Below are 13,882 nucleotides of genomic sequence, written 5' to 3' on the forward strand. Positions count from 1 at the left end.
CAATGCCAGTGCTTTCCATCTAGTCTTCAGCAGGGTTAAAAAGAAGCAAAGAGAAATAAAGAGTCTAGGAATCTAAGGATTTTTATTGTCTAGAAAACCTTAAATGTTTTTTGTGTAATTGTTTCTTGTTTGAGAATGCATGTTGTTTGAGAACGCATGTTGTTTGAGAACAGAATTGTTGGGGAAACGGTAGATTTTAACCTGGAGGAATCTAGGGGATTGTTCAGGTGCGAATACTTAGCTTTTGAGTATCTACTTTTGTCTATTCAAAACTTAGCTTCTAAGGGTGTTGTTGTATTGTTGTTGTTTCTCTCACACACACACATTTCCTATAACACTGCTTTACTCGCTTCTGAAATATGGGCATTTTTGCATAACCACTGAGAACAGAGTCAAAAAGTGTAATAAGAATGAAAACTGAGCACCAAGAGGTGCATGGAGAAGTGGAGAGCACATTCAGCAGAGCTGAGTTGTAGAGCAGCAAGCATCATGGCAATACCATGAGAAAAAGTTTCTAGACAGAAGAATATTTGTACAAGTATGAAAAGTCTTCAATGCAGTGAGAGTGGCATGGTTATGAGTAATGTGATGGAATCAGGAGTCTTGGAGAAAGGTAGATCAGCAGCTGTATCTCCAGTGTGGACTGATGCCGAAATTGGTGGCAAAAGAAAAGTCTAAGCTGCTCTTCCTAGTACACCCTTCAGCTGTAAATTCCATCTAGTACCCCTTAATTCTCACTGCCTTTTTTTCTGTCAGTGTGGACTACGGTGCAGTGCTACAATGAAATTGTGAAAAGAGCGGTATCAGCCAAGGCAAGAAATATCTTCAAAGTTCAATTCTCTTGACAAATAACTACAATATATACTACATCCCAATAAGGATGACTAAAGAAAACCCACCATGTCAGCATTTCAGTGCTGGTGATTTCTCTTATTTTTGGAATATCTTTAATGGGGTATTCAGGCAAGATACTGAAAGAAGTGTAGAATTGGGGTGAAAAGATCAGTTTCTATATTCTTTCCCAAAAGAGTGACTTGCTAACCTATAAATTCTTTTTTTTATTATTTGCCTGTAAACGTTTTGCCTTGCTTTGGTTATCACTACAGGGAATGTGAAAGATGAAAGCCACCACCTGTCACAGCATAAAATGGCCTCTTGCCTGAAGTATTTGAAAAGACAGATAACTCAGCAGAGCCTGGACAAGTAAACTAGCTACCCTTTCCCTTCTTAGGTGAGAGAGGGTCTAAAAGTGATAGAATTCATCACTCAAACAGGAAAAATATTTGAAAAGCCTATTTTTCTTAAAAAAAAAAAATCACATCAAAACCAAAAGACATCAACGATAAATCAATACTGAAGCTATAGAATACTCTTCGAAGTAAGTGGACATAAAACACTAAGTTTACATTTTCATGTCTTCCCTCAAGTGCCCTTGCAAGTGGTAGACAAATTTCCATCATGCTCTACCAAAGAAGCCTGTGAATGTGCAGCAAAGTGCATATTCTCTACTGTAAAGGGGCATTTGAAAAACCATATGCTGGATCGTATGTGCTGCAGAAGCTGTGTGGACGCATCATTTAAATCTTTGGCAACTGTCCTTCAGTTTATTAATGGGCTATGAACACAGTGGGCTTCTTGATTTAGTGGGGAAAAAAAGAGCAATTATATTTCATCAATATTTTTTAAGGATCAAATACTTTTTTTATATAGAACAAAAAGTAAATACTTAGTCATGACTGACGAAAGTGGGGAGAGACTCTAGAATGATCACTCATCCTCATCTGCTATTGAAGCCCTATTTCTTTTCTAAAGTCTGTTGAAACCCCCTATCTGAAAGAAAAGTTACCACTCTGTTCCGCCTATTGTACAAACTAAATGTGCAAAAGGTAGGTGGTTTTGTACATTGGAGAGGTGAGAAGGTCATCAAGGACAAGTAGGCTCCTATATTTCAGTGAATATTAAAGGCACCTGAATGCCTACCTGACATTTTCTTTTGAGGCAATATCCCTTGATTGCAGATTTTTGTCTGTTGTGATTAAGTCAGTGCATATTCAGCTTGTATGAGAGTAATTTGTTTTCACAATTCAGTTGCCTCAAAAATACCATGAGTTGGGATTGTGTGGGTTGTCTTATGATGAGTTTTGCCTTGTACTTTAATGTGCAATCATTGAGATACTATAAAGCGATTTCTATTGATCTTGTAACAGCAGATCATGTTTTAGGAAGGACTTGAATAAAGGGAGCACTTTTTTCTTCCAAGATTAGACTTTCCCTATGGTTTTTCTCAGTCTTTGCAGCCCTCATTCCTCTTTGTCTGCCTGAGGGAAGAAGCTGTTATAATGCTTGATCATTTTGAAATAGCATGTTTGGAGAAAAGTGTGCCTGACACCTTGGCTTCACCACAGCCAGATGTTCCTTTGTGTCATATAAAGGAATTGTGGAGTTGCCTGTTGTGTTGTCAAAATTCACCACAAGATGCTGGGCTATCCATCTTTTTCTTGGGGAGTAACACCACTCTAGTATACCACAGAGGCCCTCTCATTCCTAGGCATAGTAGTGATTTAGTACAATGTGACATTAGAAACAAGACAAAGCAACATCTTCTTTGAAAGTACAGTTAAAACCAGCAGCACAACAAGAGATGAAGAGAGAAAATATCTGCTTTTGAAGAGAATTAAGAATTTGAAGATGACTTTATTCAGCCATATAAAAACATTCCAAGGATATTGTCCTTATGGGTTATGAAAAAGACAAGCCACGATTCCTTTCACTGCTTTATTACCTCCTTTTTCTTTCTTTTTTTTTTGTTCATACATGGAACCATATTTGAATGAATGATGTTCATTTCTTGTTAAGAAAGGTGTTCAAGAAATGAACACCAGATATATCTACAAATTTAGGAGAATAAAGAAGCCTAGCTATATAGTGGTTAAACTACTTGTTCCCTGACTTCAAAAATCCCAATTTAGGTTCCTGTGGACTATATTTTTCATGCAATTTAACAAAGTTCACTCTATTAGTTATTACATGAATGAAACATACAAAGGAAAATGGAGTTAGAATCAATTTAGAATTATTTACACAAAGACCAAAGATGCAAAAGGGTAAGGGAGGCCCTCTTGTTGAGTCATGAGGTTGAGTGGACCCCCTTGCTTTCTAAATTCCTGATAGAGCTCAGGTGTAGCTAGATCCAGTCTTGATCTCTAATTGAACAATGCTTTATATCTAAAGGAATTAACTACATGAATTTCATTAGTATTAATTTAGCATTCAACTAATTGGAAACTTAAGGAAGATCTGTTGGGAGTAGAAGGTCTCTCTGCCTCAAGAGGTGTGCTCAAGGCGACAGTCACTGGTGTGCAGTCAAGTTGCTATTTAGAGAGAACTTAATTTGGACTCATTCATGTCATTCATAGAAAGGTCTCTGTGCCTCAAGGAGCAACCTTGAGAGGTGTCCCAGCTCAGTGGGAAATAACTGCCATGCTGCCGGGCCGTCAGGCAGAGAGAGCTCAAAGGCAGCTCATTTAGGCTGTTTTGTATCCACGCAATAAACTGATTGGTTCATAGTCAAATTGCATACGATGTAAAGGTATGCATGAGACACCCTCTACCCTCAACTTCATTTGTTGCTTGATAAATGAGTCTTGGAAAAGCCACTCACTATCCATGTGTTAATCACACAGACGGTGTTGCAGGCTCATATGCATCGATGCTCACTGGACCGCTCTGCTCCATTGCAGGTTTTCTAGGGGAGTTCTTGGTCCAGACACAGCTCAGGCCCTTACCTCCTGTACCAAATTGCTGCTGGTTTGGTTATGGGGGTCAAGTGCATCTGTCACACCTGAGCAGTATTCCTGTGCTGTTGCTACCATTATAAGCACATGGATAATAGTTCCCTCTCTACTAATGTTTGAAGATAATGGTAGCTGTTAAGTTAATAATTTTTGCCCACCAGCATGTATCATGTAAGAGTCTATGAAGTGACCTGTCAGCAATGTCACTGGTACCAAATAATGAGATACTTCTGCTAGTTATTCAGAAAAGAAATAAAGAGAACAGCATCTTCAGTTTTTATTTTACATTTCTTTGGTTTAGCTCTTGCAAAGTTCTTATTTTGAAAAAATGCAGAGGCTTGGGATAAAAAAAGATGAGCTATTACAGGAGGATTTGGCATTTGTTTTACCAACAGTTGTGTGTGACTCACTGTTGTGTGGTGTTCTGTGTGTTTTTGCATAAGTGTGATTCCAATAATGAATATATTGAGATCTTGGGTTCATTTATTAGCTAGCAATTTGTTTCTGTGTTAAATTCACTTATTTGTTAAAGCACAAATCAGCTCTAAGTCAGAAAAGAGATAAATAGGTATAAAAAGGAAAGGTCCTGTTGGAATAACTGAAGATCTACAGTACCTGTAAAAGATGTAAATTAAACCCACTAAACTCTTCTCAGTGCTTATGGCATAACTAATCAGTAACATTATTGTCATGATGAATAGGTATAGCTCTAAAAGTGCTGACTTCCAGTTGATTCCTCTGGCCTGCAATGGAAATGCCAGTGAGAACATGCCTGTAGCACACTTGTTTTTTTGGTCTCAAAAAATAAAGGGAAAAAACAATCCTCCTACTCTAACAAAAAGGGGATAATTCTGTATACTGACTCCTAATGTAAACAAAAAGGGAATTGTGAGATCTGCTCTCAAATAAACTGCTTTATCTGAAGCTTCTTCAGAGATTGCTAGGGAATCTGGAAGCACTCTATTCCTTCACCCATTTCTTTACTACCTGCTACTTTGTGTATGGCAGTAGATATATATTTTATATAAATTGGTTATTTTCCTTTATAAATAAAAAATCAGGATTATTATGAAAAAGTGAGACTTTTTTGGGAATACATTTAGAAATCAAACTAAACTTCAGGAGAAAATCTGTGCATGAAAGGCAATAACTAAACTTTAGTTCCTGAAACTATGGTCACAGATTTTCAGTAGTGGCAGTGTAACATTATTATTGAATTTAGGCTGCAGCTAGTTTACATAGTGTCATGATCTCATACCATTGATCTAATGAATTGTGATACCTTAATGAAATTACTTACATGTAATTCATAACAGTAAGTAGGCAGATACACAACAAGGGATTTGTTCTGGAGTGTGCAAAATTTCCAGTAGTAAAGTTGTACTTATATGAGAGAAAAAGAGAAAACCTGGGAATTTGTATTGTCCTACGTTGATTTCTCTGATCTCTTTTACTAGGAGCAGGGACAATCTTTTATGTTTTCTGAATCCCTGCTATTGCATGTTCGATATAAAACATTTTAATTAACAATATTTTCTGCAATCCTGTCCTGTCTGAATTTTGAATGGATTGAGTTTTATAGGAAACTACTTCTTCATTTAGATGAACATAAAAATGGCATGTGATTGACTGAAATAAAAGTAACTATGCAAAAATTTTGTAATTGCAGAAAAGAAAAATAAGCAAGTGAAAAAATTTAAGTAACTTTAAAACAAAAATAAAAATTAGAGTATAAATTCCAGAGCCTATACTTTAATAAAATTTTGTTTCTTACAGAAAGTGTGTTTTTTATGCCATCAGCAGTAAACTCAAGCCACATATGTTATTAAACATTTGATATTAAATCTGGGAGAAGTTTAGCCCATAGTCATAAAAAGAAAAGGTGAAGTCTAATAGTCAGTATGGCTGCTCAATACATATGATATGTATCTGTGTAATGTATAAGCTAGTGCAAAAGCAGAACTCAAGTTATTTTGAACAGCAACAAAGTTAAAATATTACCCAGAACATGCCTTTGTAAAAATTGTATCATTACTGGTATATAAAGATCAGTCTAATTATCAACACCCTTAAGGAACTGTAAGTAAACTGTAGAGATACAGCTAATTTAAACTCAATTTATTGTACTTAACTGCATATGATATCTAATTGACAATATTCCAGTACATATTTTCAAGGGCAAATATTCTGAGTTCCAGTTTATATGTTGGCACATTGACCTGGACTTCTATTAGCCCATCATCATTCCTGACAGTTGCTATATGTATATAGCAATCTCAGTATATTTGAGAGATGGATATTATGAAATAGCAAGGGATCAACTGGAAAGGTTGTGGTTTTAAAGATTTTACTAATCACAGAACAAAAATGGTTGCTTGGAGAGTATGTTTAGGAAGAGGTTGCATGTTGTCATGTGTAATAGATCAAGTCTAACTTTTTTAGCATAGAAGTGATTTTATTAGTACTCTTCTCTGAAGTTTCCCTCTTTTAAGTCTACTGGAATCAGATGAGATGAACTATCTCTCTATTCTGAGCTGACAATGACTAAAAGCACAGAACTTCAGGAAACCTGGAAAGGTTTTGCTTTCTAGATGTTCTACATGAGAAAAAGATGAAGAACCTTTATCATGAGGCAAGAGTTTTAACTTTGTTTTCGGTTCAGCAGATTGAAAAATGCAGAAATCTTTCTGCTGGAAATTAATTAGATCCCATTTGTGGTAACAGATGGATCACTATATTTTAATCTGTTATGTCTATTCTCATGGTTCTGAAATTTACACTGTACCTCAAAGTTCTAGAGGAAAGCAATGTCTTGTTCTCCAAATTATCAACACAGAATGAATAAAGCTTAAAGTTTCTTGGTATCTGATGCTATAAAGGTTGCTAAGATTTTTGATTGGTTGGCTTATAAATTTATTAATATACAGATTCCTAAGCTTTTTATCTATATTTCACTAATTCAATGCAGTTGAGTTTTAGGGCTGGTATTTGGTCACTAAAAATTTTTCACAGTCTGATAAACATTTATTTGTTTCAGCCTGTTTCCTTGCAGGCAAACTGTAAACCATTACAAACAGCACTAAATTGCACTTCCTTTCAAACAGGCAAGTATGCCAGGAGAACCAGTAAAAGGTGTGACTGTGACTTTCACCGATAAGAGAGAGATTAAAATAAACTACATGGGGTAATAGTGATAGCTGGTACATTCTGAGTTCAGTTGCTACAAAATCTACCTACAAAGCGCAGCAAACAGGAAATTAACAATTTTGTATTTGAGGTGATACAGAAACAGTTTTTGGTCCATCCTGTGGCCTAGGCTCTCAAATCATTCAGGAACGTGCTGGAAAGCACAATGTAGATTAGAATGTATGTTCAAATAGTCTACTGAAAATTTATGCTAGCATAGTGAGGATTTAATGCATAGGTGGAATAAGATTTTTGTCATTGGATGACACTTTAGAGTCAGATGCTGCCATGAGCACCTTACTGCAAACAGGTTCAATGCTTCTCAAACCTCTTCCTGTGTGCCAAAGGGTCTTGCCTACAGGCATCCTCAGGCCACTTCTACCACGCTGTCAAAGATTCCTGGTTTTTCCAAGTATGAGGACAACAAAGCAGGACACTAAACTCATGGAAGATGTAGGGAACCATGACTTCATTCCTTTCTGTCTGTGACTGAAGGAATCATAGAATCATAGAATGAACCGGGTTGGAAAGGTGTGAACCCGCCAAGGTGACACCAGAACAGTGTTTTATTTATTGTAACAAACACAGAGGATCACGATGCAATGAATTACTTCCAAAAAATCAGCCATAACCTTTGTAACTATGCAAGCACAAGGAGTAAATGCAGTATAGCAGCATGCATCAGACACTGCTGTCCATCTCAGATTGGTGTGAAGCAGCCACGTTACTGTATCAGTTTCAGAATGTAATGGGGATGCAGAAACATGTGTGATGGCTTTTAAGAGAGCCCGAGAGAAGTGTTCTACAAAGGGTAGATCAGTGAAGCAGTATAACACAAATTATTGTTGTCATACCAGACTGCTACTCAGTCTATAGCTCAAAGATGTCGAGGGAGCTGATTTTGTAAAGACAGTTCCACATAAGTGTTTCATTAGCAGTACATACCTCCTCAGCATGTTGGCCAAAGGACAAATTAAACAGCAATAAGGAAGCCAAAACTTTTTTGTCTTCTAAAAGACCAGTATCTATATCCGAAATAAAACAAGTCATCTTACCAAAGGGTAGCTGAAGATTAGAGATTTGGAAGCTCCCTCCATGGGTTCCTATGACCTGGGAAGTTTATTTATGTATTTTGTCTAGTGATTATATGTATCCAAAATACATGGAACTGCCCAGAGAGTAGGGAACAGAACCTGGGACTTTCTCTTGCTCGAAGATCACTAGGCAATAAATTGAAGGACTTCCACTAGCTCTCCGTGAACTTCTCCTGAGACACCAGAATGCCCAGTGAGCACAGCTCCTTTTCCCAGAGCTTGGAATTAGCTGGAGGTTAAAAGTCCTGCTACAGGTGAAGAACTGACTGTGATTCTTCTCCAAAGACAAGTGGTAATTATATTCCACACATCCTGGGGAAGTGCTCAGCCAAAGAGTTATTGTACAAAAACACTGCAGCAGCAATGCTTCCTCTGGCTGCATTTCAGAAGGAACAAAGCAGCAGCTTCCCTCTTGTTCAGAACTCTTCCCAGCTTTGCTTTCAAAATAAAATCTAATCCCAATGTTCCAAGAGTTCTAAAATTCCTGGATTAAATTTTATTTGGAGCCTCAAAGTTTTATACCAAACAATGCAGCGCTTAGGTCCCTTAGGTCTAATCCCTTACATATCAGCCTGTGAAAAAAATAAAAATATTGTGCAATATGCTATGAAAAACAAATTAATCTTCTGTAAGCAAAAGTTTAACTGGGCTAAGTATAACTCCCAATCTAGTCCAGAAAGGAAGATGAAACAAATGTTCTTATTTAGTGCTCAGAACTAGTTACATTTTACTGTTTATTCACACGTCTGATTCTGGACCAATGTATGATCATAGAATCAAGTCACACCTCTTCAGAAGACATCCCCAAAAGATGCTAGCCAGCGAACCTGAAAACCATCTTTGCACATTTTTATACAGAGGAATATGCACTCTCTTACAAAGGAAATAGTAACCATAGCAAAACAAAACAAAACAAAAATTCGAAAAAAAACCACTAAATTATTAGTGCAGGTGTAACTAAAATTTCACCAACACAGTGAAAGTGAGAATAGTCAACTTGTGAGGCTAGAATTTTATTGTTCATAGGTCAATACATAAACATAGCATATTTACTAGAAACTGAAAATCTGAGTTGTTGACATTAGGTCCAAACTTTCTTGGCCCAAGGACTCACCTTTTATTCCGACATATAGAGTTTGTGAAGTATAAATTTCTTACTATTAAATCAATTTCACTAGTGGGGAACTTTTAAACCAAGTTATACATCCCAGTTTGGAGAAAAGGTAAGCAGACTAAAGCACACATCAGTATGGTAAACTTAAGACACTGGGGTTTCCAGCATGCCATCCCCAATTCCCTCTTTCTGTGCCAATTGTACAAGATTCCAAGAGATGATCACTAATCACAATCTTCATCTGCAGTACAAAAATATAGTCACCAGAAGAAAGACACAGCTAATATTGCCATTCCATGCTTTTATAAATCTATATCAAAATAACCTAGCTATTATATCTAGTCAACATTAAAGCAAGGAATTCTCATGTTTATTCCATAAAGAAACTGAAGTTCATATGGGATAAATGTTGCATAGTTTTCACATTTTGTCTTCTTTACACTTTGTGGTCACCTCACCTGTCAAATCCAACACATTTCTGACAACTGCTTAAACCTTTCTGAAATTTCTGCCCAGGTTGAAGTCATTACTGCGTTTAGTGCCATATATAATTTATTCAGTTTTTCTTAAGATGTCACTGAAATAAAATTATGCAATCTTAACTGAAAACTGATGCATCTAAGCAGCATTTCATGAAGTAGGTTGTTGTCCCCACCTGTGTGGGATACCAGTTCAGGAATTACTTCCTTTCCTATGCAGTAACAGTAAAAGAAAGAAAGTAAAAGTTGAACTGCCATCAAACTCATTAAAAAGCAGATAAGATTGTTTATATATTAAAAATAATTTACTTTCCCAAAATAACATACAATTAGAAAGCAGTTCACACTATTTTAAAGACAGAGCTGGAAAGTATTTGAAGAAAAGCTATTAAGTCTGAAACGCATTGCACTGAGACAATATGCTGAAATGCTTTAAAATTCTCACTTGGAGCAATACTGCTTTAAACCATGAATTTTTATTCAGTATGTGCACTCAGTATGCTGTCAAGACAGTGGTAAAGAAGAGTCTCAGTTTACTTTTTCCTGACACATCCACCACCTGCAAGCATGGTGGCCACCCGAATAAAGATGTTCAGTGTATCGGTGTAGATAACCATGCATTTTACATAATATCTTGTTGATCTGCTGGAAGGCAGGAGGGCTCTGCAGAGAGACCTGGACAAGCTGGAGAGTTGGGCTGATTCCAACGGGATGAGGTTCAACAAGGCCAAGTGCCGGGTCCTGCACTTTGGCCACAACAACCCCACGCAGTGCTACAGGCTGGGGACAGAGTGGCTGGAGAGCAGCCAGGCAGAAAGGGACCTGGGAGTTTGGATTGACAGAAAGCTGAACATGAGCCAACAGTGTGCCCAGGTGGCCAAAAAGGCCAATGGCATCCTGGCCTGTATCAGGAACAGCGTGGCCAGAAGAACCAGGGAAGTGATTCTTCCCCTGTACTGGTGAGGCAACACCTCGAGTGCTGTGTCCAGTTCTGGGCCCCTCAGTTCAGGAAGGTTGTCAAGGTGCTGGAGCAGGTCCAGAGAAGAGCAACAAAGCTGTTGAAGGGACTCAAGCACAGGTCCTGTGAGGAGAGGCTGAGGGAAGTGGGATTATTTAGCCTGGAGAAGAGGAGGCTCAGGGGAGACCTCATCACTCTCTACAACTCCCTGAAAGGAGGTTGTAGCCGGGTGGAGGTTGGTCTCTTCTCCCAGGCAACCAGCAATAGGACAAGAGGGTATTGTTTTAAGTTCTGCCAGGGGAGGTTTAGGTTGGATATTAGGAAGAAATTTTTTACAGAGAGAGTAATCAGACATTGGAATGGGCTGCCAAGGGAGGTGGTGCATTCTCTGTCCCTGGAGTTTTTTAAGATAAGACTGGATGTGGCACTTAGTGCCATGGTCTAGTAACCATGGCGATGTTGGATCAAGGGTTGGATTGATGATCTCAGAGGTCTTTTCCAACCCAGTTGATTCTACGATTCTATGAATATGCTAGATATGTTTCCAGATGGAAATTCTGTGATTTAATCCTCCTCTGTGAAACAGATACATGTTTCCTAAACAGGTGAGCTGGTACATAAATAACATTGCCAGGTACTTCTAAGTAATTAGTCATACAAATTTGAAGTCTACACCTGCATTTGAAAAAATATAGCCCTGCAATGTCATAGTATCATGCATGTGTTCAGTGTTTGTTTTCTTCTACATTTGTTCTGAATGATTTTTTTGGATATACCTGTCACTCAGCACAAAAGGGCCAGAAGATCAAGCAGGTCAAAGGTTCTACAGGTTCTTTTCTGAATCTAATATTTATTTCCTCTTTAACAGGTGATTTGTATATTGGAGGAGTGGCCAAAGAAATGTTTAAGTCCTTGCCAAAACTGGTGCATGCAAAGGAGGGATTCCAAGGCTGTCTTGCATCAGTTGACTTGAATGGACGGCTCCCTGATCTAATCTCAGATGCTCTTTTCTGCAATGGGCAGATAGAAAGAGGATGTGAAGGTATTAAATATACTGATTTTTTTTTAATATATATCATAGTGAAAGTATTGTGCAAATCCTAGAGTGTTTTGTTGATATGTTTACTGCATACATCAAGAGACTATATTCTGCCTGCTTCTAATTGAACTCGCTTGACCCTGCATTTCTTTAGTATTATGGAGACAAGCGTGTGCCTGCCCTACAGCACAGAGATTGATCTGAGAATATGAGTTAACTGCATAATGTTTAATGTAGTTTCATACTTCTCCAGTGTCAAGATATTTTGCATGTATTTTGTTTACTTCTGATGTATTTTAATTAATGATAGAAACAATAACAATTAGCTTCAGTGAAGTTCTTTATATCTTCATAACACTTAGGCATTAGCTAATACTGAGATGTTAGCTAACTGATTCCATTTTTAAAGCAGACATTTTGAGTTGATTAATTCAAGGCTAATTTATGAAGCCATTTAAGACCAATCTTCTATATTCTCTATTTTTGCTCCCCCTGAAATTAGTATTGTCATGAACCTTTCTATCTGAAATCAGTAACAGACAAATATGTTGTATCTCACATTTTTATATCTTTTTTTGACTCATCTAGAATATCATGGAATTTAAGTGAGGACAGAATTAGAAGAGGTGTATTTCTAATTCAGGGGTGCCAATTTCTAGCTATTTTTCCAGCTGTCTTCTGATCCCATGTTATTTTTACTATGATTTATGGCATAATTTGAGTACATTTTCTGTCACTCTATATCTACTTTATTCATATAATTCTGAATTTTGTGTCTATGTTCAGTTTTATGTGTTCTCCCTTCTCTTAAGTGCCATTCTTCTCTTGACAGAAAAATGTGTAAATGACATTGTAAAATTAATTTCAAGTTGGAATCTTGATGATTTTGATATAAAGTTTGTTAAGTTTGAAAATTAACATTGTGAAAAATCCAAGCAGAGCTCAAGGGGTTTTCCTCAAGCTTCATGAGATAAAGCATTCCTGTGGATAAACTCTGTCTCCTCTTTTGTTGTGCCTACAGTACATTTGTGAAGGTGGAATTTTTTTGTTCTTTACCTACTACCTTTAGTTACCAGTATAAGTTCTATTGTTAGCACATAGAAACAGACACTAAACCTACAGAAAAAATAAGATGTGAATTTTACATATTTCTATCAGGAGTGCAAAAATATGTATAAATTAGTTTGCCTCTGAGTGTAGAAAATTAGATTCTGCTTTCTGATGGGTGTTAGCAAGTTCCATGCCTGCACCATCCCTTCAGAGAGTCAAAGTATGCCTGAATTCCATTATGCATTTCATAGCTTCTTTTGAAATTATGTCATTTCCTAAATGAATTTGATGTACTTCAAAGAAATATAGCTAGCTGCAGGCCTAGTGTGAGAGTTCACCTTTTAAAACAGTGGCACAACTCATCTATCAGTGAATTTAATAAAGCTACCAACAATTTAATAAAGGCCATACAACTATTGTCCTTTTAGATAGAGAGTCAGTGTTTTCCCAACATCAAAATCATCTGACAGAACAAACTGGTCAAACCAGATGTGCTGCCTGGCTCCCAGAGAACTGCCTCATCAAAAGTCTTCTGCCCATAGAAGGAAATCTTTAACAGCATGGAGTGATATATTCCCTTCCAACCTTTCTGCTTAACCTTGCAAGATAACTCTTCCATCTCACTTGTTTACTTCAAGTCTTTGTGTCTGACCCATCCACTTGTCTTTTGTTTGCAGACCATGAATCAGATGTACAAAAAAGTGTTCTCTCACCTAAAATATGATTTAAGTCACATGTGAGTTTAGCTGCCTCCTAGAAAACTGTTGTACGCCTCAAGCTGCTCACACCTCTGCTGCTGTGTGCAGCCAGGACTGTCTCCATCTTTACAAAGCTGAGTGTTTTGCATCAATCTCACACTACAATGGGATGTGTAAGCTCTCAAATTCCCTAAGATGTCAAGTCCAAAGAGCTCAGGACACAGCAGCAGAAGTAATTTCAAAAGTGTTGGTCACCACCACTCTCAATCCAAAAGACAGCTGGTGTATGTCCTTTGTTAAGACATCAGGCTGCTGGAAAATCTGGCCTGAGAAGTGAGGCACTTGGATTTGGTGTTTTTCAGGTTTATGGGATTGAATTCCCCAACTTTCTAGTACATATTAAAAAAAAAAAAAGTAATAGTAAAAAAAATGAGATCTCTTTTTCTCTCTTCTATCAAACTAAGAAGCCA

General features: G+C 37.3%; 1 protein-coding gene across 37 annotated transcripts in view; it reads left to right on the forward strand.

Annotated features, from left to right (window-relative positions):
* NRXN1 (neurexin 1) overlaps nt 1–13,882 on the forward strand; it is a 711,526-nt gene that overhangs the window by 340,412 nt on the left and 357,232 nt on the right. For all 37 annotated transcript variants that reach the window (XM_064647916.1, XM_064647918.1, XM_064647926.1 and 34 more), the window contains one exon: nt 11,494–11,667. In XM_064647916.1, the coding sequence (XP_064503986.1) occupies nt 11,494–11,667 (174 nt within the window). The remainder of the gene's footprint in view (nt 1–11,493; nt 11,668–13,882) is intronic.

The sequence above is a fragment of the Pseudopipra pipra genome, chromosome 3 (genome assembly GCF_036250125.1).
Source record: "Pseudopipra pipra isolate bDixPip1 chromosome 3, bDixPip1.hap1, whole genome shotgun sequence".
NCBI classification, from domain to species: Eukaryota; Metazoa; Chordata; class Aves; order Passeriformes; family Pipridae; genus Pseudopipra; species Pseudopipra pipra.